Source organism: Larimichthys crocea, chromosome XXI (assembly GCF_000972845.2).
Source record: "Larimichthys crocea isolate SSNF chromosome XXI, L_crocea_2.0, whole genome shotgun sequence".
Lineage (NCBI taxonomy): Eukaryota > Metazoa > Chordata > Actinopteri > Sciaenidae > Larimichthys > Larimichthys crocea.
Genome location: NC_040031.1, coordinates 14,791,463 through 14,813,345, shown reverse-complemented (window position 1 = coordinate 14,813,345; position 21,883 = coordinate 14,791,463). Strand labels below are relative to the sequence as shown.

Below are 21,883 nucleotides of genomic sequence, written 5' to 3'. Positions count from 1 at the left end.
TTAGGTTTTGTTGCCACAGCAACATGCTGCATGTTACATCAAACATCAGAGAAATCGATATCAAACTAATAATTATTTTGTCTCATTTCTAATAAAGAAAAAAAAAAGAGTCGCACAATGACAGACCTATAATCCATATTGATCAGTGTGTATATACATTGTATGGATCCCATACAACTTTATATATTGTACTCGCAACTACTGCAGTATGACAATGTACTTTACAAATACAACTATTTACAGTTAAATCATTTATAACACTTACAGGCTCACATGGATCATTAAAACAGATGTGAAATTAGACACTGTAACACATTCAGCAAAAATATCTTCAAGTATTGGCTGGAAAAGGACCCTGAGGGAAACCAGGACAGCTTCATATATGTGCCTAAAACACAGAAACAAAACGATCAGTCAGTGAGTGAATAAAAGTGCAACACTCAGGATTCAGGACTTATCATGCTGTGGTAGCCATAATAGCAGTGATTCATTATATTTTAATCTTGCATTCTTTATTAATATTGTATCCATCACATTTTACAAATGTCTTAAAGTACAGCTGAATATGTATTTTGCGACAATAAAGGTATATCAAAGTCAAGTTTCCCAACAAATTCATAAAAGGACGATGAATGAATGTATAAGTGCTGCTTGTAAACGAATGACTAATCCATTTACAAGCAGCAATATGTTACTTGAATGATGTGTCACCTCTCAGTGTCACCAACTTACCGACAGGACTTCTTTTGACGTCAATGGTGAAATTGTCACTCCATCAAGGAAAACTGTATTCAGGTAGCCCTCCCCATAAGAATCGTCCTCATCTTCATAACTGTCGACGCCAACGCTGAAAGCCTCCTTCATCTTCTCTGGTATCATACAGTTGAACATCACCACCAGAATCCCGATGATGGTGCACAGCACACCTGGAAATCATTTTCAGTTAGTAGAAAGTCTGTGCTGTTCAGCAGGCTTTGTTTGCCGGTTTAAAGTCCAGAACAACAAATGAATGCGCAGCTTCTCATCTTTACCTGTAGCCAGAGCCAGCCAGAATGAATGGCTGTACGTGGTTTCAAAGGAGTCGGTGCCTATGGAGAAAACACACTGTGGCACATTCATGATGGTGGAGAAGGAGGCCATGGAGAAGAAGATAAAGGCGGCGGTGGCCATCATCATGTACCCGGCGTACAGAATGACAGGCATGGAGAAGAGGATATTGGCGAGCAACCAACAGCAAAACGCCGTCCTGTGAAAGTATACAGCCATTTACATTTCTGCTGCTTTTAACAAACATGTGCTGAAACTATAATGATACAACTTTAAACTTTAAACATTTATTTATCATGTTACCAGAGGGTTGCAGAGGCGTAGCGTCCAGAGTATCTGTACTGAAAGATGAGTCCACACGGGCTACTCAGGGTGAATTTCTCAGCGATGTACAGGATGGGGTTCGGCAAACCTTTCTCTAGAGCTTCCTCATACTGTTTCTCAATAGTGTCATGCCAGCTGAACATCTCATTGTAGTTAATGGTCTCATTGAACTGTACAACAGGATTCCCTAAGAGAGAAAAGAAAGGCAATTAAAAAAAAAAATGTACATACATGGTTGAAAATGACAAACAGGATTTGTAGTTTTTTACTTTTTGTGAAAGAATTTGCAGGAATATCATATCAGACTCATAAACCAACGTCTTCAATCATTTAAAGTGGTTAAAATACACTAAATCTTCACATAACAACCGCAACAGTGACTCACCCTTTAGTGTAACATTAATGCCATACAGTCCAACGTGCAAGCCAATCTCAGCGTTAACCACTGCGTTGCTGAAAGACTTGTAGGTGGCATTAGTGGTCATTTTGGCCTCAGCCCAGTCGTTAGTAAAGTTGAGCGCTGCAGGAAAAAGGGCACAACGGTGAATGACGGGCACAAGAAAAGAAAAATCTGTGATTTATTCAACAACGACAAGAATGTAAAACTCACCCACTATCACCACACCTATGAACAAGCTGATAATTATTCTAAACATCCAGAACAGCCTCTGATAGGGAGAGAAATAATTAAACAAATTTAGAGTGAGTATTTTTTTGTTATATGACTGCAGTGAGTAATATTTTATCTGATGGGTTGCACTCACCGACTTCCCTCGTATCCCTGGCAGAATGAGAAGAAGACTGACTGCTAGCACAAGGAAGACCAGAATAATGGTAAGCAACCGTCCACTAAAGATGAAGGAGGTCCTTTGTAGAGAGTAGAATGGGTAAATGTCATCGTAGAAAGTCATCTTAGCTCCTCTTCTTGGGGACGCAGCTGAGACCAAACAGTGTAACAGAGAAGACAGTGTTAGTGGCAGGGTTCTCAGTTTCCTCCTGATGCAGAGATAGCTGCTCTTGTCTCTTACAGTAGATAAGGGATGGGACATTATTACTTCTGTCTAACATGGTACATGAATAAGCACCATGTCTGAATCATGAAATACCATCCAACATTCCATGGAAGCAAAGAAACAAATGCATCTGTAAAAAGGGCATGCAATTTTATACATCCATGTGACCACTTCACGTCAGTGTTATGTAAATAGGTGCTCTTCACTCTGCTCACTCATGCTGATCCAATGCATTAATTCAACCCATGTGAAAAGAAAAGATTTAAAAAAACAAAAAAAAAACAGAAAGAGGTTAAAATCCACAAGATCTTTCTTACCTGAATGTTGAACGATGAGGAGTAAGGAAGAAGAGGAAGAAAGTGTGAATGTTGAGGGGAACATACACTTCTTTTATACCACCGGCCCCCTTTGTGTCACCGGGGAGGAGGATGTATTGACTGGAAAGTTTTGGAAAGAGGTGTGATCCAGAGATGATGACCATTCCCATTTGGGCAACACAGGTCACGTGCAGTTTGTGCAACATAGTTGGCTTTGGTATTGCACCATCCCTCACCTGCACTCCTGCCACTCCTGCACTACATTTCAGCCTCTGCACTGGGTAAGACTACTTCATCTTTTCTTATATGACATTAAGTGATAAAGGAAACAGGACACTGGCTCTGAGTGCCTGCAGCTCACACACACAGTTTGAAACGTTTTGCTGTTCTGTCAATCAGACAAAAGGCGTCAGCTGCAGCAGTAGACCTCCTGGCTTTTCTTTCTAATCACTGCTAAACCAACAAGGTGTGTTACCTCGAAGCAGGATAGGAATATGAAAGTATCTAAATGAGTTACCTTCACCTTGTGTTTTCTTCACTCCTCTTGGCTGAAGACTGAGCTAAGGAGCATCTCTCGCATCAATGGATTTGCGTAAATGGGTTTGGAGTATCTGTGCAGCGGTTGGTTTGGTGCTCTGTGTCAGTGAACGTGAGTAAGACACCACTTTATATTCACTGCACCAGATTTACAGCAACGTTTAAACCCGATATGTCTTGAAACAGATGCACGCTGTGAGATAACCTGGGAGGTCCCTCGCTTTGACGGCTGGTACAACAATTTGGGATATCCCAGACGCGGAGCTGTCGGTAAGAGTTGCCAAAGTGTGCAGCAGAAGCAGCAGCAGCAGCGGTAGTAGTAGCCCAGCCTGCCAACACCTGGTCATCGGACTGTGCTTTGTGCCCGCGCAGGTTCTCACCTTGTGCGCCTCGTGCCCGCGCATTACTGGGACGGAGTCTACCAACCTGTCCAGGAGCCGCTGCTGCCAAACCCCCGCAGCCTGAGCAACCTGCTGGCGAAGGGGCCCTCTGGTCTGCCCTCAACACGCAACCAGACCGTGCTCTCTCTGTTCTTTGGTAAATATATGATTCATGTTGTTGTAATTAAGTGCAAAAAATGTGGATGCATCAATGTGGTATATAATACTTCTAGAAAGAAGATGCAAGTTAGAAATTTACCATAAAAATGATGCCTTTAAAGATTAAACTAAAGACTAAACATATCAATTATATATCTGCACTTTCTTTAGCGTTTCTCTCCCAGCAGAGTCAAAAAACTCATCCAGGATGCAGGTAAATGTAATGATGTTTAACTGTTTTACTTCTCAGGTTATCATGTTGCTTTTGAAATCTTTGACTCAAGAACTCCTGGGTGTCCACCTGAGTTCATGAACATCCCAGTCCCAAAAGGTGACCCTATCTTTGACCCTACTGCCACCGGGAAAGTCCTGCTGCCCTTCCAGAGAGGACCATGGGACAAAGAGTCTGGTCAGAGTCCCAGTAACCCTCGCACACAGGTGACCTTTATCAATATGAATGTTTGTTAATATTATCCTCCACAAACAGTTCAGTTCCCCTTCCTGCAGTGCAATAATTTGAGAAAAACAAATACGACACACGCAGGTTAACTTGGTGACATCATGGATAGATGGCAGCTCCATCTATGGCCCCTCCACGTCCTGGTCTGACTCCCTGAGAAGCTTCTCTGTAGGGCTCTTGACTTCGGGCTCTGAGTGGAACATGCCAAGTCAGGCAAACGGACGCAATCTCATGTGGAGCGCTGCAGACCCAGCTACAGGAGATCATGGATCTCAGGGCCTTCATGGTGAGACGTTTTATACTTGATACTTCAGATCTGCACCAAACACTGTTAACACAGAATTCATTTTATTGTCCAGACAATGGGGTTTACAGTAAATCATCAGGAGGGAATTTAAAAATATGTCAGGGGAGACAAGTTCAACACAATTTCCTCCTTACAGTTATTGAAGAAATGTTGGCGGGGGCTCAACCCAAAACAGTGGAGCTTAGTGACATTTAATTTATGGTTTTTAAAGCCTCAAAGCTGAACAATAATGCCTTTGTTTACAACCCTGTGAACATTTCTTTTCTTTAAGACAGTAAATTTCAATGGAAGGAGGTGAAACCACCTTTAAATTTTGCAGATGTAACATTTTTTTTAGGCCTTTAAAGCAACATAAAGTAGTTGCAGTTTCACATAATTCATCTCATCTTATCATGACACTAAATTATCTGGATGCATAGGTTTCACTCAAGGTTAGACTGAATATGCGTCATCTATACCTTTACACAATCTGGTATCTGTTTTTTATTCTGTGTGTGGCAATACCAACTCAATCAATACTGCAAGCTGCTGAAAACAACAACAATAACAACCATTCCTCGCAAATATTGTTTCACACACGTCGGCTCTGATCAGGGTTGCAGGCTTCGAGTCTGAGTCAAGAGAGGCCCCGTCTGACGTGAGCTATGACTATTTAATTATTGTGTAAATGGCTTGTCACCCTCACCGCAGTAAATCCCTCTCTCTATAGCACAGAGGATGCCGTACAGGTGTCATGAAACCAGTGTTTTGTTGCTTGTTTTGTTAAAGGTGTGCAGTTATTATCTGGGGCGGAGACAGAGGATCTTCTCCTGTTGTTGCAGCTCTGTTGTCACGTCCTTAAAAACAAACAGCCGAATTATCTTTCCATTAGTGGTCAGAGATGTTCATCAATCAATATAATGGGAGCCTGACACTTTGTGTTAAGATGCAGTATTTTGTGTGACACACAAACACACAGCCTCTTCTCTGTTAACTGTGTTGTAGCTGTAGTGATGTTAACTCTCACGATGGAGTCGCAGAATTCCCTATAATTTGTGTCATTTTCTGCATCCAGTGTTGGGAAATGCATGGGCCAATGAGAACATGTTCACGGCAGCAGAGGGGATTATCTGGTTTCGCTACCACAATTATGTAGCCTCCAAACTGCACGAGGAACACCCAGAGTGGTCAGACGAAAAGCTGTTTCAAAACTCCAGGAAGACCGTCGTGGCCACATTCCAGGTAGAAGGAAAAGTCCCCATGTAATCCTCTCGCTGCACAGGTGCCGATTTAATTTGCACTTTGCAAAGAAGGAGGTTGCATCAACACCAGGTGGTCGTGATTTTATGGATGAAATTGACGGTTTTAGTTTAAGGGTGAATGCATCATCTTTTCCACTTGTTTGATTAGTTTCAAAGAGTTTCTGCAAAAAGTATCCAGAGCAACATTAAACACGTGTTAATTCCCTTTTCACTTCTATTGAAAACAATGTTTAAGAAACTGTTTACAATGAGATCATTTATTTGCTCATTTAAAATCCCAAAAATTAAGCTACAAACAAAAAAAAATCAGGTTTTATAGAAGCTATATAAGCTTGCAGGATATATTTAAACTTTTATTCATCCCTTTTCCCCTCACACAGAATATTGCTCTCTATGAATGGCTGCCTGGATTTCTTGGAGACAAAAAGCTTCCTCCATATCAAGGTAAGAATCATCCAGAGTGCATGTGCGTACAAGTGGAGGAGAACAGGTAATGCACTGGTGCCCATAAGCCGTGGTGAGGTGAGCTATCGTTGGTGGTGTTTGACAAATATGTGCTCCGTCAGCAAAGCATCGCCCAGAGACTTCTTACTTCTGCTGAATAAGCACCCACGGCTGAAGAAAGTTTAAAGGGACTATGGTCAGATGACCCCATCACCTTAATCACTCCTCATTTTCATAGCTGTACTGTTTTTGTTGCCTCATGTTGACCATTTGGATAATGATAAAGAGTGTTTGCATGCATGAGGATTGTTGTAGTTTTTTTTTTGCTTTCATATTGTTTTGCTTAATATTGAGATTTTTCTGTATACAGGTTACCAGAAGTTTGTGGATCCGGGAATCTCTCCTGAGTTTCAAGCTGCTGCCATACGATTTGGCATCACTATGGCCCCACCTGGTGTTTACATGAGGTACTGCTCTTTTTGCCTCCAGCACACTGTTAAAGATCAAAGCTCTAAACTGTGTTTACTGGGCTTTAGTTGAGTCTAATCTCATGACATGCTGCTGTGCACAGTGTCAGACATCAGACAGATTATGTACAGTATTAGAAATAAAGCCCTCGGCATTGACTCTCCACCTTCTCACAGAAACAGAACCTGCCATTTCCGGGAGATTGTCAACATAGATGGCAGCTTATCACCAGCATTGCGTCTTTGTGACAGCTTCTGGAAACGTCAGGTACATCATGATCATACTTCTTTAGGCTTTACAGCTGATTGGCTGGTGTGCTCATTTAAATATATTTATTATCACCACAAACCTTTTCCCTACAACTGATACTGCTCTCTCTCATTTCAGCTTCCTTTCTTGTAAGTTCTAGTATAGTGGGTTCTTTCAGAATCAGAGCAGGCAGTGGAGTCGCATTTAGTACAATTGTTTATTTATGGAAGACAGTGGAAAAGTACAGAAGGAGAGCAGCAGAGCAGCTCTGGCAGGATGTGACCCAGGATCTTTGTGGTTTCAGAGGCAGGAAAGTAAACCACCGTGTGTCTCTCAGCACAAATGGGGCAGTTTTGTTTTAATAAAAAAATCACTTTACATATATAGTTCAAATGTGAGATGCAAGTCTGAATGCTTTTCTCCTTGAAAAATATTGAGTTAGGTAATAAATGTAGTAATAAATAATATTAATAAATAAAGATCCTTTAAGGGTTTAGTGAGAAAATGCTTGCTGTGAAGGATGATGATGGTTTCTCTACAAACCATAGAGACTGCAGTTACTTTGCTTTTTGAATGGCCTATTAGAGAGAGGCTATATATTTATGCATTGATTTGTATATTATATATTGATGTCTGTGTAATTTTATTTCCAGAGTGTCAATGTGAAGACAAGCCAGGACATAGATGACCTTCTCATGGGCATGGCTTCCCAGATTGCAGAGAGAGAAGACAATATTGTTGTGGAGGACCTGAGAGGTGTTTAATCGTTCTTCTTCCACCTGTGTTAGAAATAAGAAACATGTTTGCCTTAGTGTTGTAGTGCAAAAGTATACAAGCTAAGAGAAAATACAAGTACCACAAAAGTCAAGTAATTATAAATATAAACTAGAAATTATAACATTCATACTGAAGTTATGATCTCATATTAACTGCTCTGATCTGATTTGCACCCTGACAGACTTCATGTACGGACCCCTAAGGTTCACACGGTCAGATCTGGTGGCCGTGACCGTCCAAAGAGGGAGAGACTTTGGCCTACGTAGTTACAATGAGATCAGAAAAGCTCTCAATCTGTCACCTGTAAAGACATTTGAAGAGCTCAACATCACCAACACACAGGTAAAAAAAAAATAACAGGGTCTCCTAAGAAACAAAATGTCAATTTGAACTGCGTGAAAAACAGTAATGTGAATTTAAGTGTGTCTTTTGTTGTGCTCCAACAGTTGCTTCACGATGTTGCAGAACTGTATAACAGAGACATCTCAAAACTGGAGCTCTTCCCAGGAGGACTGCTTGAGTCTCTCGATGGTCCAGGTCCAGTTTTCTCTGCGATAATCCTGGACCAGTTCGAACGAATGAGAGACGGAGACCGTTTCTGGTTTGAGAACAAACAGAATGGGTAAGCTCCTCTTTGAAGGACATCCAACATAAAAATAGCTGTCATAGCATGTCTGTTATATTGTTATCTCACATTACTGTTTGTGATCCAGTTTGTCATGATTTGTTTTTTCCAGTTTGTTCACAGATGAGGAAATCCAAAAGATCCGTAATGTGACCTTTCATGACGTCCTTATTGCAGTCACAAGTGCAGAAGCTACTGATATACAAACTAACGTGTTCTTCTGGAGGGACGGTAAAAATGTGGCTCTTACATTTGATTCATAAACAAACAAAGATTTATTTAAAATCCAGGATATGATATTTAAACAATGGATAAAAATAATCTCTCTGTTGCCTTAGGTGACCCTTGTGCTCAACCCACACAGCTGAATGCATCAATGCTCCATCCCTGCACTAATGCCACCAAACTTAATTACTTTGATGGGAGCAAAGCTGGCTTTGGGATATTCATCATTGTTCTGTTTCTCTTCCCTGTTGGTCAGTATCATTCTCACAAATCCATCTCTTTTTGCACAGCAGTAATACTGATAACTCATCTGCAGTTCTGTTGTGAAAATGATAAACATCAAGTTTCGTTATTTTACTTTCACAGTCAGTCTTTTAGTGGCCTTTATGGTGGCGTATCTCCGCAAGCACAGGTACAGGAAGTTTCAGAGAAGAGGAAAAGCTGGTGACAGAACAGAAGGACAAGCTGTGGGAGTCACTGGTATGAAATCTGTAAAATGAATGCTTTATTTTTAGTGTCCAAATGTCAGTAAGAACATAACATCCATCAGTATCAGCTGCAATGATTTACTGCTACACCTGTCTTCAGCAACCAACGTGTCACGTCGTGTATTCATGATATATATTATGCCAGATACAACACTCAACTTATAGTAGACGAGCTGAACTCAAATGATATTCAGTGAAGGTGTCTTCATCGTCCTCCACAGTCCTTTTCTCCTTCTGATTTTGCTCTCCAGCCTATGAGTGGCTGGGCCATAGAAAGCCTCTGCATCCCGTCAGCGTGGAGGTCGATGAGAAGAGGAGGCTGCACGTCGTTGACAGATCTGGGTCCGCTCATCGCTGCCTCAACCTGGGCAACCAGAACCACCTTGAGATTCTTCTCTCCAACGACCGTTACCATAAAGCTCTGCTGCTCAAAGTGTCAAAAGAGTATGACCTGGTGAGTATCTGGAAATGAGAGGTGATGATCTGACCTGAAAAAAAAAAACAGCTGCAGTCTGAATCAAATTGTAGGAAATAAATGTTTTCAAAAATGTTGCTGCTGCTGCATCTTGTGTGAGCATTTCCAATAAAAGTCTGTGTTCACACTGGATTCTAATTGAGTAGTTCACATTGATTGTTTGTTGTTTAAGCACATTCAGCTTTTTTTGTTTTGCAGTGAAATGACTTCTACTCTTATTTCTCACCTTAAGCATGATTCTGCAGATGTACCTGATTTACATCACTTTTAACTCCCTGCAATCCTGTTAATCTCCTCGATGCTCCCTGTTTGCACGTCCAGGTGCTGTTTTTTGATGACGAGAGCAAACGTGCAGCATTTGTCAAACATCTGCGCCTGGGGGTGACAGACATCGCGCAGGAGATTAGAGTGAAGGAGATGAGAGAGGATAAACTGCTGAAGGAGGCTTTAACCAGAGAGCAGAGGGCTCAGATTGTGGAAACTTTCATTCGCCACGCTTTCTCTAAGGTACTGTCAGCCTCTGGATGTTTACCTCATCCTCTGCTCTGTTACGGCGGCAGAAGCTTTAAGCTCGGCCACAAAATGTCGTCAATCCTTGTTTGAGGTCAAGGTAGGTCTGACCTCCAGCCAAAAGAGCTAATTGTTGGTGTTGATGGTGACCTCACTCGTGATGAACATACAGTAACCTCAGTTTACGTCGGAGATATTACTAATGACACTATGGTGACATATAATGACACTGTCCCTTACGCTCCCTCTGGTGCACAGGTCTTGGAGATAGAGAAGTGTGACGCTGGGGACATGAGTGGAGTTTCCCGCAAGAAAGCCAGAGAGGTCCTCGAGTGCGAGCTGACAGCGTCTGAGTTTGCTGATGCACTGGGCATCAAGTCTGACTCCTTATTTGTGGACTCCATGTTCACACTAGCTGATAAAGATGGAAATGGTTACCTCTCCTTCCAAGAGTTTCTTGATGTGATGGTTATCTTTATGAAAGGTAAAACTATGTCTCCAAAAGGCTATAACTGTTTTATTGATCAAAATACATATCATATATACACATCAAATCAAAACAGCTGCATTTGGACAATTTATATTTAACCTCTTAAACCTGGGGTTGCTCCCCAACAAAAAGCATAAAACACTGTACTAATCACGTAACAATACAGTCACATTGCACATTAAATTTAAACAGGTGAAACTTTGCTACAAGCACCTAAAAGTCATATTTACACACACCAAAGACAACTCCAACACCAAGCTAATAATTATCAAATTTAAAAAATCTGTATAGCGTCATAAAGTCAACCCACTCATCACATTTCCATTGCTAGTAGTCTCTAAAAAGTGTCACTCTTATTATGTAGTATGTGTACAATCTATTCATTTTAGGTAAAAATTGATCCAGCAAGTTTCTGTCCATGAAAAAAATCATTACACTCAGTGTTTCTGTTGCTGTTCTCAACATCATAAATAAATTGAAGTAAATCAATAAAGAAAATTAGATTTCTTTGAGTTTTGCATAACCAGTAAGCAGTATTAGAGTAGTCTTAATGTTGTTGATGATATGTGTGTTTATTCAGGGTCTTCTGAAGAAAAATCCAAACTAATGTTCTCCATGAACGACATCGGTGGAACTGGTTACATATCAAAAGAAGAATTTGCGAGGATGCTCAGGTTTGATTGAGTTTTCTTTGGACCGTTTTTATTTTATTTTTATGTCTGATGGTTCATCTTCACCTTTTTTTATGTGCTACAGGTCTTTCATTGAAATCTCCAACGGTGCTCTGTCAAAGAGCCAGGCAGAGGACGGCATCCAGGCCATGATGCAGGCCGCAGGCTTTGATGACAAGGATAAAATCACATGGGAGGACTTCCATTTCCTATTGCGCGACCATGAGAAGGAGCTGCAGTTTGCTCAACTCAATGTCAAAGGTCGGACAAAGTTTTGTCTGAGAAGATTTTCTTTTTTTTAAATCCTCATTTCTCAGATCATGTCTGATAAATCTGTGTACACAGGGATGGAGAGACAGGGGAAGAAGCGGCTAAGTCGTGACCAGAGAGTGTCCTTCATCTGTCCAGCAAACAGGTAAGAAAACAGGCTGTAATCATTCAGATCACAAATGTAACAGTAGTTGCTTGTCACTATAAAAACAATGATCCCTTGTGAGAATCGTTTCCCAGCTTACTTATCTTATTCATTCTTTGTTTGCAGTAGCAACAAGATCGATGCACAAGAGATACGAAGACGGAAAAAGTTTGTTCCTTGTTTAATTTTTCCTTCAAGTGTTCCTGTAAATTACTTTAGATAAAATGTCTGACAAAGAACCAAAACAGAGTACTAGTTCTGATTGTTTTCTTACAGCATTTACTGAAAACGTCCCTCAAGTTCCTTTGTATGAGTTTTATACAATGCAACTGCCCTGGAGTCCCTCCAACTGCATGCTTTACAGTACAAAGTTCAAGTGTGACAACCTGCTGCTTACTGATCAAAAACCCCACAGCTAAATGAGACAGAACAAAGAATATTCACTGAATGAAGTCTAATAGATTTGAGCATTTTCAGGTTAACTGTCAACACCCCAAATGTGTATGTGAAGCCGAAGCGAGAGCAGTACATAAGGAACCCAATCCAGCAGAAGATCCAGCAGTTCAAACGCTTCATTGAGAACTATCGCCGTCATATCGTCTGCTTCCTCATCGTTTACGGCATCACAGCTGGCGTGACCCTTGAAAGATGTTACTGTGAGTAGAAGTCTTTCTTCTTCTTGTTTCTTATCATATCGTGTTAATGTATTATAAGTCCTTCTTTAACTTTAGCACCATACATTTTTAGTCAGCAAGAGCATGTTTTTGATGTGACCCTTGTTTTCAGATTACAGTTTGCAGGCAGAATCTACAGGCATCCCTGAGACTTCAGTGGTGGGCATCGTCGTTTCTCGTGGTTCGGCGGCCGCCATCTCCTTTCTGTTTCCCTACATGCTCCTCACTGTCTGTCGCAACCTCATCACGCTGTGCCGAGAGACTTTCCTCAATCGATACATTCCATTTGACGCTGCCATTGATTTCCATCGCTTCATGGCCATGACTGCAATCATCCTTTCAGGTTTGCAGACCGGAGGGAATGAACGCAGAGAGTAACGATGGAAACCTTTGTCTGAGCTCACTCCTGTTTCTATTCTCACTGCAGTTGTTCATAGTTTGGGCCATGTGGTCAACATTTACATCTTCTCCATCAGCGACCTCAACATCCTGTCTTGTCTGTTCCCCAAAGTCTTGTCCAACAATGGGTAAAGTATCTGCCAGATCATAGCAAATATTTGTACACATTGCAGAGAGTTATGTTTGCTTATCTGTATTTCATTTTAGGTCTGAACTCCCTCTGAAGTGGTCGTGGTGGTTCTTTGAAACCGTTCCAGGTATTACTGGAAAATTATTTTACACTTTCAGTGGTACATGGACTGATTGTTACATTCATCTACAACTGTTTTTTTGTTTTTTTTTTGCTCTGCTTTGTCCTTTTCCTAGGAATGACTGGTGTTTTGCTACTTTTTACTTTTTCATTCATGTATGTTTTTGCCTCACACTACTTCCGTCGCATCAGTTTTCGTGGATTTTGGATCACACATTACCTCTATGTTGTTGTGTACATTCTAGTAAGTACTTTTCTAACTTTAAAATACCCTAAATGCACTCTGTGGTCAGATGGTTTTAATAGTGGAATGCACATACAAATACTGTGATCCTGGCTTTGTTTTTCTTCATCAGACAATTGTCCATGGCAGCTTTGCCCTCCTCCAAGAGCCCCGTTTCTACATCTACTTAATTCCACCTGCACTGCTCTTCCTGTTTGACAAACTCATTAGTTTGAGCAGGAAGAAGTTAGAGATCCCAGTGGTCAGAGCTGAGCTGCTGCCATCAGGTCCTTAATTTCTATCTCTCTTTGATTTTAGTCCTCACTAAACTGCTCATCACTAAAATCATGTCTTCACTGTGCGCTTGACTTCGCTCTTCCCTCGGCTACCCTACCTGTAGGTGTGACACATCTGGAGTTCAAGCGACCGCAGGGCTTTGTGTACCGTTCAGGCCAGTGGGTTCGTATTGCGTGCCTCATGTTGGGCACAGATGAGTACCATCCATTCACACTGACGTCCGCCCCTCATGAAGAAACCTTGAGCCTGCACATTCGAGCTGTTGGGCCCTGGACAAGCAAGCTCCGAGAGATCTACACCGAAGAAAACCTGCTTGAGTTTGGGTCCTATCCAAAGGCAGGTTATAAAGTATTATTTTCTGCCTGTGTCTCCATTTGTTGTATTTTTATTTACACTGATATTCATCTTCTATTTCATGCTTAGTTGTACTTGGATGGCCCGTTCGGTGAGGGCCATCAGGAGTGGACTGACTTTGAGGTGTCTGTACTGGTGGGAGGAGGAATTGGAGTCACCCCATTTGCCTCCATCCTAAAAGACCTGGTGTTCAAGTCCTCCATCAGGTCCAAGATTCTGTGTAAAAAGGTGCTGCAACTTACAACATTGACACTTTATATATTTGTGCAAGACGTTCACTCTGTAAATAGTCTCTTGCTAACACAAACTATTTAAATGTGTAGGTGTATTTCATCTGGGTGACACGGACACAGCGTCAGTTTGAGTGGGTGTCAGACATCATCAGGGAGGTGGAGGAGATGGACACCCAGGAGCTGGTCTCAGTCCACACCTACATCACTCAGGTGGCAGAGAAGTTCGACCTCCGCACCACCATGCTGGTGAGACCTCCAGTTTCAATATGAAGTTGACTGAAATGTTGACTCGCATGCCTATGAATGATCCCAAACTGCTCCTTTAATATTAGATCATCTAAAAACCACTAATGATCCCTCACCATTGTCTCTGTGTCATGTCAACAGTATGTGTGTGAGCGCCACTTTCAGAAGGTGTGGAATCGCAGTCTCTTCACTGGCTTGCGGTCCGTCACCCACTTCGGCCGTCCACCCCTGGTGTCCTTTTTCAGCTCATTACAGGAAGTTCACCCTGAGGTCAGTCCTTCATCCATATTCATTTACCTCGTGTTTCTCTGAAACCCTGCCCAGTTCATTAGCCTGGACCAAATTTATACATTATTTTAATATTAAAATTTGTTTTATTTTCTATAGGTTGGTAAAATCGGTGTATTCAGCTGTGGACCACCTGGACTGACCAAGAATGTGGAGAAAGCTTGCCAGCAGATGAACAAGAGGGATCAGGCCCATTTTAAACATCACTATGAGAACTTCTAACTTGTCCTCAGCACTGGACTACATGTTGCAGGACGAAGATGAGCCACTTCATGCTGGAGAATTTACTGCAGAGAAATATTAGAAAATTTGAAATATGTTTCCACACACTCACAGCCAGTGTAAGAAGTTTGGATTAACATGTGTCTACTTCTTTAGATCTTTATTCTCTAACCATGAATAACATTATTATTTTTCATTCATTTCAATCAGTCATGGGTGAGAAATTTTATATAACATTAAATTACTTTTAACCATCATGCATCATGTTTTTATTTGCTGTTTGTTAACTGCCACTGCTTTGAAATCAAAATGTTGATTAATTTTATGTTATTTGTGTCTTGTGCTTTTGTGTGAAATATCTGGAACAAATAAAACAAACATTTCACAACAGATTTGTAACACTGTCATGTCTAAAGGAAGCATCATAACACCCAGAAATATTCCAAGGTGCTTACAGATATGACAGTAGCTTTAAATATTACGTTATGTTGTAGGATCTGTGGAAGTGCTCTAACCTTGGCTCTTGAATTAACCCAAACTCCTGAATTTGATTTGTTAGTTTAGTGATAAGCCAAGACAGCTACAGACTCCTACATTTAGTGCTGTCTGTACAAATGTCATGCTATCGCACAGTTCTCAAACAATTAGCTGTACTCACTTGTTTGCTGATCAAATACACTTATAGATATAAAGGGTGTATGCAGGTGAAAGCAGAAAAGCAGAAAAACAACAAGCTCACTGCACCACAGAATGACGTGTGTTATTATTGTTATAATAATTATTATATTATTATACTGATGAAGTGAAAACTAGACGATCCATAAGCACTGTGTAGTTTCCCTATTTACAAAAAGAAGAATTACAGTAATCCTGGCTGCAATTACAGAAGGCAGCAGATGTAAATAAAACAGATTATCTTACTTTTATTTACTCAGGGTAGTTTACCATGCAATGCGATTTTTTTTTTCAGGAACGCCCTGCTTCAGTAACTTTTCTCACAGTTGGAGGCTTTGACCAAGAGCACCTCAGCAGCTGTAATGAGGGAACTAAACAATGCTATTCCATTTTTTGCACCCAAAAACACAATATGGAGATTGTACTGTTAACTTTCTTGTCATAAGCTCAGTACATTCATTGATATATGTTCTCATTCTCAACATTACAAATACAAGCTCACTATATCTTACTACATTAATGTAATTTAGCACTTAAAAGTGTACTGCTACTTCAGTCTGAGGCAAAAAGAGTTGATTCCACTCTCTCTTGTCTTGGCTTGTCTTGTGCAAAATGGAGACAGGACTGAGACTACCAGGAATCTGGTGCTTGAGAGTTCATTGTGCAGCTATTGATGGGATTCAGTGGCATGAGTTTATAATATCCAATAATAAGATTAATACTGTATTACAGTAACACAGGTATTGTGTTACACCTGTTTGTCTGAACATTTTTTTCTGTTCTTATCTGTTAGCAAGTCCTCTGTGCAATGGCTCTGTTTTCTGTGAACATTATAATCTTATTTAATCTAATCTAATCTGTTGCAGTAACAGACAAACAAATAAGGTTAGGTAAGATTTGATCAGGCTGGTTCATGGAAATACCAAGTACCTGCCCTTTGTTCAGATCTGGTCCACATCCATTCCACACACAGTGAGATACCTTTGTTTTTCTCTTCCTCACTTCCTTCCCCACTTCATGAGACTGTGGGGCCTTAAACAGCCTCTTCAGCAACAGACTGCTACTCCCACCTGTCCTGGAGAAATTGCTGAAATCCAAGTGTTCAGGAGCCTCTGATGTCTTTTTCTGTAATATTTACAGGAGATTTAGAGACACTCTCACATACAATCAGGTATGCATATGAGTCGGTCTCTATTCTGCCCAACTCATGCTGTTGGTCAGATTTTAAACGCCACAAATACTATATGCCCAAAAATTGTCAAAGGGAATGTATTTACCAGTGTCAGCATATTCTAGTCTGGAGCCACTGTTGTCTGTTTATGTTAATGACGCATCAATGGCTAATTAAGTATTATGTCTAGGAGGCCAACATCCAGTTTCTTTGAACCTGGTCACCAGGTAACATTGAGATAGGCTGGCACCTGCACTCACACAGAAATCCAAACAGCAGTCACACATACCAAAGAAAGTGTCTTCTCTGATATGATTTAGTGCTGTCACTGTCTATGACCTCAAGGCCCATGTGTGAACCTGTGTAACATAAGGATAGAAAATTCACCATCATGTAAGAAGGAGCACTACCACAGGTCTGTCATTCCAACAGCTGTCAGACTCTTTAACACCAGCATGACTTCATGACTTTCTTCACCATGACATTTTTCTGTATCATTCTTACTTCTATTTCTTATACACCTTGTGAATATAAGCTGACAAGTGGATTTCATTACAGTTTATCTTATCTTATCTTAGAAAAGCAGACACTTGTTGCGTGACATGGCTCCTGCATTAAGTATTTTTCGTTTAGTCACCTGCTTGCCTTGCACAGTCCCTTGTTGTACTTGTACTGTTGCCAGTAAGTTGCTGGCATTAGTGTACGACTCAACTTCCGAGTAAAACAAAACAAATTAAAATAAGATTTTGTGTCAATGTGCCAGTACTGATAAGAACTGTGGAACAGAAAGAGACTTTACTGTCAGCTAAATAATATTAAGAGCAAATAGGAGAGCCTCATTTAAACAATACCAAAACAAATACTGAAGCTATGATAATAAATATTAGAACTTATTCCTGATAACTGATAACGCTTTTGTTTATTTTACCAGTGAATAATTTCATTAAACCTTTGATTGGAAATCTGAAACTAGTCATCAAAGTGATTATATGCACCTGTTTGGCAAGACTGAGAAAGTGTCTGCTGTGAATTGTTACAACTCAGATGGGAATAATTTATGTTTAAAAATGAATTCTTATTCTCAATTTATAAACTATATAGTATCAAGGCTGTCTAATAGAAACAGGAATCTCTATTAGACAGAAATAAACAAAATGAGACAGTTGTTAAACCTTGATTTTATTACATTTAAATAAATACTGCAATCACAGGAATAAGAACCAATATTAACAAAATGTGTTCCTGTTTCTTCTTTGGCTCTTTTGTCCATTTGAATGAATTAGCAAAGCAACATAAAAAGCCTTTTATTTATTTTTGCCAACGACTAAAAGCCAGTCAGATTTATTCTTCTCTGGTTGCCTCTTGGTCACTCACTCTCCTTTTCTCTTCTTATTTTTCACCATCTACATCCTCTTTGTTCTCTCTGCCTCTGCCAGGTCTACAGAGACTGTTGAGCCCAGCTCACATTGCCTGCTCATCGGGCTCCAGTTCTGGCACACCATCGGCTCTGCTCCCTGTCAGCATTTCGCTCTGGTTCCCTTTTTGCCCAGAGAGATAACTAGCTTTGTGGTGAACTTACTTTGGCAACAAGTAGGGCTTGGTCCTTGCAGCAGCGGTTCAGGGTTCGATTCCGACCTGTGGCCTTTTGCTGCATGTCGTCACAACTCTCTGTCCATCTACTTTCAAATAAAGCTCAAAAAGCCCCAAAAATATCTCAGAGCAGCAAGAAAAAATAAAATATAATATATAATATAATCCCTAAAATATGATCCAATTTCACCAAAATCAGGGAAATGGTTGGTGGTGTGTGACTTAGGGCTGTAAAGTGTTACACATTTCTCCTGACCTGGAGCCTGAGGTTAGGGTTTCAGGGTTTCGAGTGTAGCAAGCTGATATCCAGAAAACAGACAATGGATATCTGCACCAAGACTTCCTCTGCAGTCCGGTCAGCAACTTGATTTGTAAGAATGATGAAAAAAACACATTTCGGGTTATCTCTCTAAACAGACATCTACATATGAATGCAGATCAGTTTTGAAAAAGCAAACAAAACCATAACCATCATCATACCTTAACCAATCTCTCTTTAACCAAATCTCTGGTGCCATGCACAGATATTGTACAGGATGAGAATTCAAAGTGGCACGTAAACCCAAATGTGAGTTAGTCAGTTTGTTCGTCATGGAGACGACTACCCAGCCTGTAAAAAAAACAGTTAGATAATGTCTTCTGTGGCTTTTGGGGAAGCTTTCTGTAATCTGAGAGAAAAAAACAAACAGATGATGTCACCAGGCTTATCTCAGCTGTTTCACAAGAAGGAAGAGTTTCATTCATTTCATTTGCTTGTCCACATTATGAGGAATGTTGCACCGATTGGTTTTAGATGACGAAGATGAAGACTTTATTATCTCTGTGACCTCTGACACACTGAACCAGACAGACAGATATCATTCACCTTTAATATTAATCTATTATGTAATCCTGCATTTATATGGACACTTACAATGACATTCTTTCATAATGTATTAAGCAATATTAGGGAATGTGTGGGCATTGAGATAAGGAGCTTTGATTAAAAAAGACACGGATAAAACTTTTAAAAAATGATTTATCTGTATGTAAAAGGAGCACACTGATAAAAAGAAGAAGAGGTGACTAAATGAATTCAACCACAAGAATGTATTTAAGAGCCAAATTTAACTTATGTACCTACGTAATGTGGATTATTAATGCTGTAAACCTCCACCACTCCCACCACTCCCACCACTCCCACCACTCTCACTCTTAAACTATGAATGAAATTAATGAATACAGAATAATCTACTTTAACAAAACTAAAATGGAATACATTCAAGACAATACTCACATGTCCATTCTGACTGAAGTCACATCCGTTGTCTTTTTTTCCTGCTGATTTTTATTTTATTCTATTTTATCACTGTTATTTATGTTATATTCCATTTCTGCCAAAAGATCACCCTTAAAGTTACACACTGCGCCTTTAATATGGTTTAGCTCACATGAATACAGTGCCATTGTGTAGTGTATTGAAGGATGTTCAAGAATGCAATGAATATTGCATACAAACTGAACATGAATTATTCATTCTTAATGACTGTATATGATTGAAATATGACATTTTTTGGTTTTCTGTTGAATATGTTACAGTGTTTCTGGTTGGAGTTACTTTTAGCAGAAGAATAAATATGAAAATCTTAGTAATCTGTTCAGTCCGAACCACAATTTTTCAGCATTCAACGATTTCACCTAAAATATTCTTTGTTGGCATTAAATTGAAACATATTTGTATGTGATAAATAAAAGAAAACAAAAAATTGGTCATGATTCAAACTCATATGAGAAAAGAACAGCGAACATTGAAGGCATGCAGAGAGGGTCGGGGTGGCAGAGGAGGAGGTGGCACTAGAAAGCAGCAGCTGTCAGCAGCTAAACACCACACAGTAGGGTTGTTGTTACAAATATGCAGAATATTCGTCTTCTGATGTGATGGAGATTATTGTCCTAAACTCTTATTCTAAGTGTTTTATTATACAAATAAGGCCAGAAGCTCCATACACATACATACTTTCACTTATTATTTGGGGTTGCAGCGGTTACTGTCACCTCGCAGCAAGAAGGTTCCTGAGGCCTTTCTGTGCATGTTCTCCTCATGTTGATGTGGGTTCTCTCCGGGTACTCCGGCTTCCTCCAACAGTCCATGGGAATGCACTTAATAGATTAATTGGCGACTCTAAATTGCCCATGGGTGTGAATGTGAGTGTGAATAGTTGTTTGTCTCTTTGTGTTCACCCTGTGATGAACTGGCAACTTGTCCAGGGCTTCTCACCCGATGCCAGCTGGAATAGACCAACCACCCGTGACCCTGATGAGGATAAGCGGTTACAGAAAATGGATGGATAGTTCATATATGTACAGTATATGTCATTTAAATAGCTGTCAGGTTGTTTGCAATCTGTCTGTCCTCTAGGCATCAAGTAAGGTTGGAAATCCTGGATGAGCTTTTAAAGAAATATTGTCTCAATGGTTTTATTTTTGGGACACATTGGTGGCTACAGATATGTTCCTCTGATGTTTTCATGATTTCAGATCTCTTCACATCTCCAGTTCATGGCCACTCACTCTATATTTAAGATATTATTATATCAGTTGAATTTTTAAGTTCAGGTGTTGGTAGCAGCTTGTTTTCTTCCCTGCATTATTCACTTCACTTTAGGTGTTGGTGACACACTTTAATGAGGCTGACTGGTTGTACTGGTTAGTGTCAGTACATGATTTACTGTATGTGTGATACTCACTGATCAAATGGCACCCTCTTCTGGTAAAGAGCCTCCATCCTTTTATACAGCAGCTGGGTGAAATGTTATTCAAGGTCATCCCGGTTTGTGCTGCATTACTCTTTTTTTTAATAGATTTTCAGTACACTGCATTAAGCTCCCCTTTAAATGCCCTTGTTCCATTCTATTATATGTTAATGCATCTCCTCGGTGAGAGCCTGACATCTCAATGTAACGGGTCAATGCCCATGAAAAAATGTTTAAATCTTGCTCTAATCAGGTGTCACATTCACAGCAATAACCAGGACGGTGAGTTGGTGGACAGCTGATCAGCAGACTGCTGAATGGCTCCAGTGGAGCAACTGGAGGTGAAGTGCCTTGCTCAAAGGCAGCTTAAAAGTATGTTTCATTCACAATACACAACATGGGTAGTGGATTTGAGCCTCACAAGCCTTCTTTTGTAACTAGCTGATTACTTTAGGGCCCGTCAGCATTACAGCATATAACTGTAGAGTCTGGGACATGGGTTTTCTTTAAGGACCTAACAGAAGACATATAAGGAGGTGCATATGGCGATTAAATGACAATGGAAGTAGCTAAAATGTTTGATTTTTACAATATTACATGCAAAATAAGTAGCTAAAATGTTTGATTTTTACAATATTACATGCAAAATAATGTAAAATATGTTGAGGATGTCTGCGCAGTGGTGAGCCGTTTGCATTGGTGTGCTTAAGGGTCTAGTAATCTTCTTAGTCTCAGTAAGTACCCGGCTAGAAATCAGCTACTGTCCAGATTGTCTCTTCCTGCCCCAGATAAACGACTCAGACAACAACAAAGTGAGCCTCTAGGAAATATGTGGCACGGTCGCTTCACTGGCATGAAATATGCATCTCCCCTCCTTTGGGAACTGTGTTGACAGAGATGTGGAAGA

At 40.3% G+C, this 21,883-nt stretch overlaps 2 protein-coding genes across 7 annotated transcripts; one reads left to right on the top strand and one right to left on the bottom strand.

Moving 5' to 3' along the window:
• Positions 1-5: 5 nt before the first annotated feature.
• duox2 (dual oxidase 2) lies at positions 6-3,337 on the bottom strand. 4 transcript variants are annotated; one of them, XM_010754163.3, is made up of 9 exons: positions 3,219-3,337; positions 2,702-2,821; positions 2,136-2,308; positions 1,982-2,039; positions 1,757-1,891; positions 1,351-1,558; positions 1,032-1,246; positions 733-926; positions 6-388 (listed from the first exon to the last, which is right to left on the bottom strand). In XM_010754163.3, exons 2-9 carry the CDS (start codon positions 2,763-2,765, stop codon positions 377-379), a joined length of 1,059 nt encoding a protein of 352 aa, XP_010752465.3. In that variant the 5' UTR covers positions 2,766-2,821; positions 3,219-3,337; the 3' UTR covers positions 6-376. The 4 variants fall into 4 exon arrangements, with proteins under 4 accessions (XP_010752465.3, XP_027128950.1, XP_027128951.1 ...); XM_027273149.1 differs by having other exon boundaries at positions 3,225-3,289; XM_027273150.1 differs by lacking the exon at positions 2,702-2,821 and having other exon boundaries at positions 3,225-3,323.
• Positions 2,829-15,088, top strand: duox (dual oxidase). 3 transcript variants are annotated; one of them, XM_027273148.1, is made up of 35 exons: positions 2,955-2,982; positions 3,101-3,167; positions 3,256-3,350; positions 3,425-3,508; positions 3,611-3,775; positions 4,028-4,215; positions 4,322-4,523; positions 5,599-5,765; positions 6,166-6,229; positions 6,600-6,696; positions 6,874-6,964; positions 7,600-7,702; positions 7,905-8,065; positions 8,170-8,345; positions 8,461-8,579; positions 8,687-8,824; positions 8,940-9,053; positions 9,313-9,515; positions 9,858-10,043; positions 10,305-10,530; positions 11,117-11,210; positions 11,293-11,468; positions 11,553-11,622; positions 11,749-11,790; positions 12,100-12,278; positions 12,409-12,639; positions 12,724-12,823; positions 12,903-12,952; positions 13,062-13,189; positions 13,302-13,455; positions 13,569-13,801; positions 13,889-14,047; positions 14,143-14,298; positions 14,440-14,568; positions 14,686-15,088. In XM_027273148.1, the coding sequence occupies exons 3-35, from the start codon at positions 3,284-3,286 to the stop codon at positions 14,806-14,808; spliced, it is 4,575 nt and encodes a 1,524-aa protein (XP_027128949.1). In that variant the 5' UTR covers positions 2,955-2,982; positions 3,101-3,167; positions 3,256-3,283; the 3' UTR covers positions 14,809-15,088. The 3 variants fall into 3 exon arrangements, with proteins under 3 accessions (XP_019124794.2, XP_019124792.2, XP_027128949.1); XM_019269249.2 differs by lacking the exon at positions 3,101-3,167 and having other exon boundaries at positions 2,829-2,982; positions 11,752-11,790; XM_019269247.2 differs by lacking the exon at positions 3,101-3,167 and having other exon boundaries at positions 2,829-2,982.
• Positions 15,089-21,883: the final 6,795 nt, after the last annotated feature.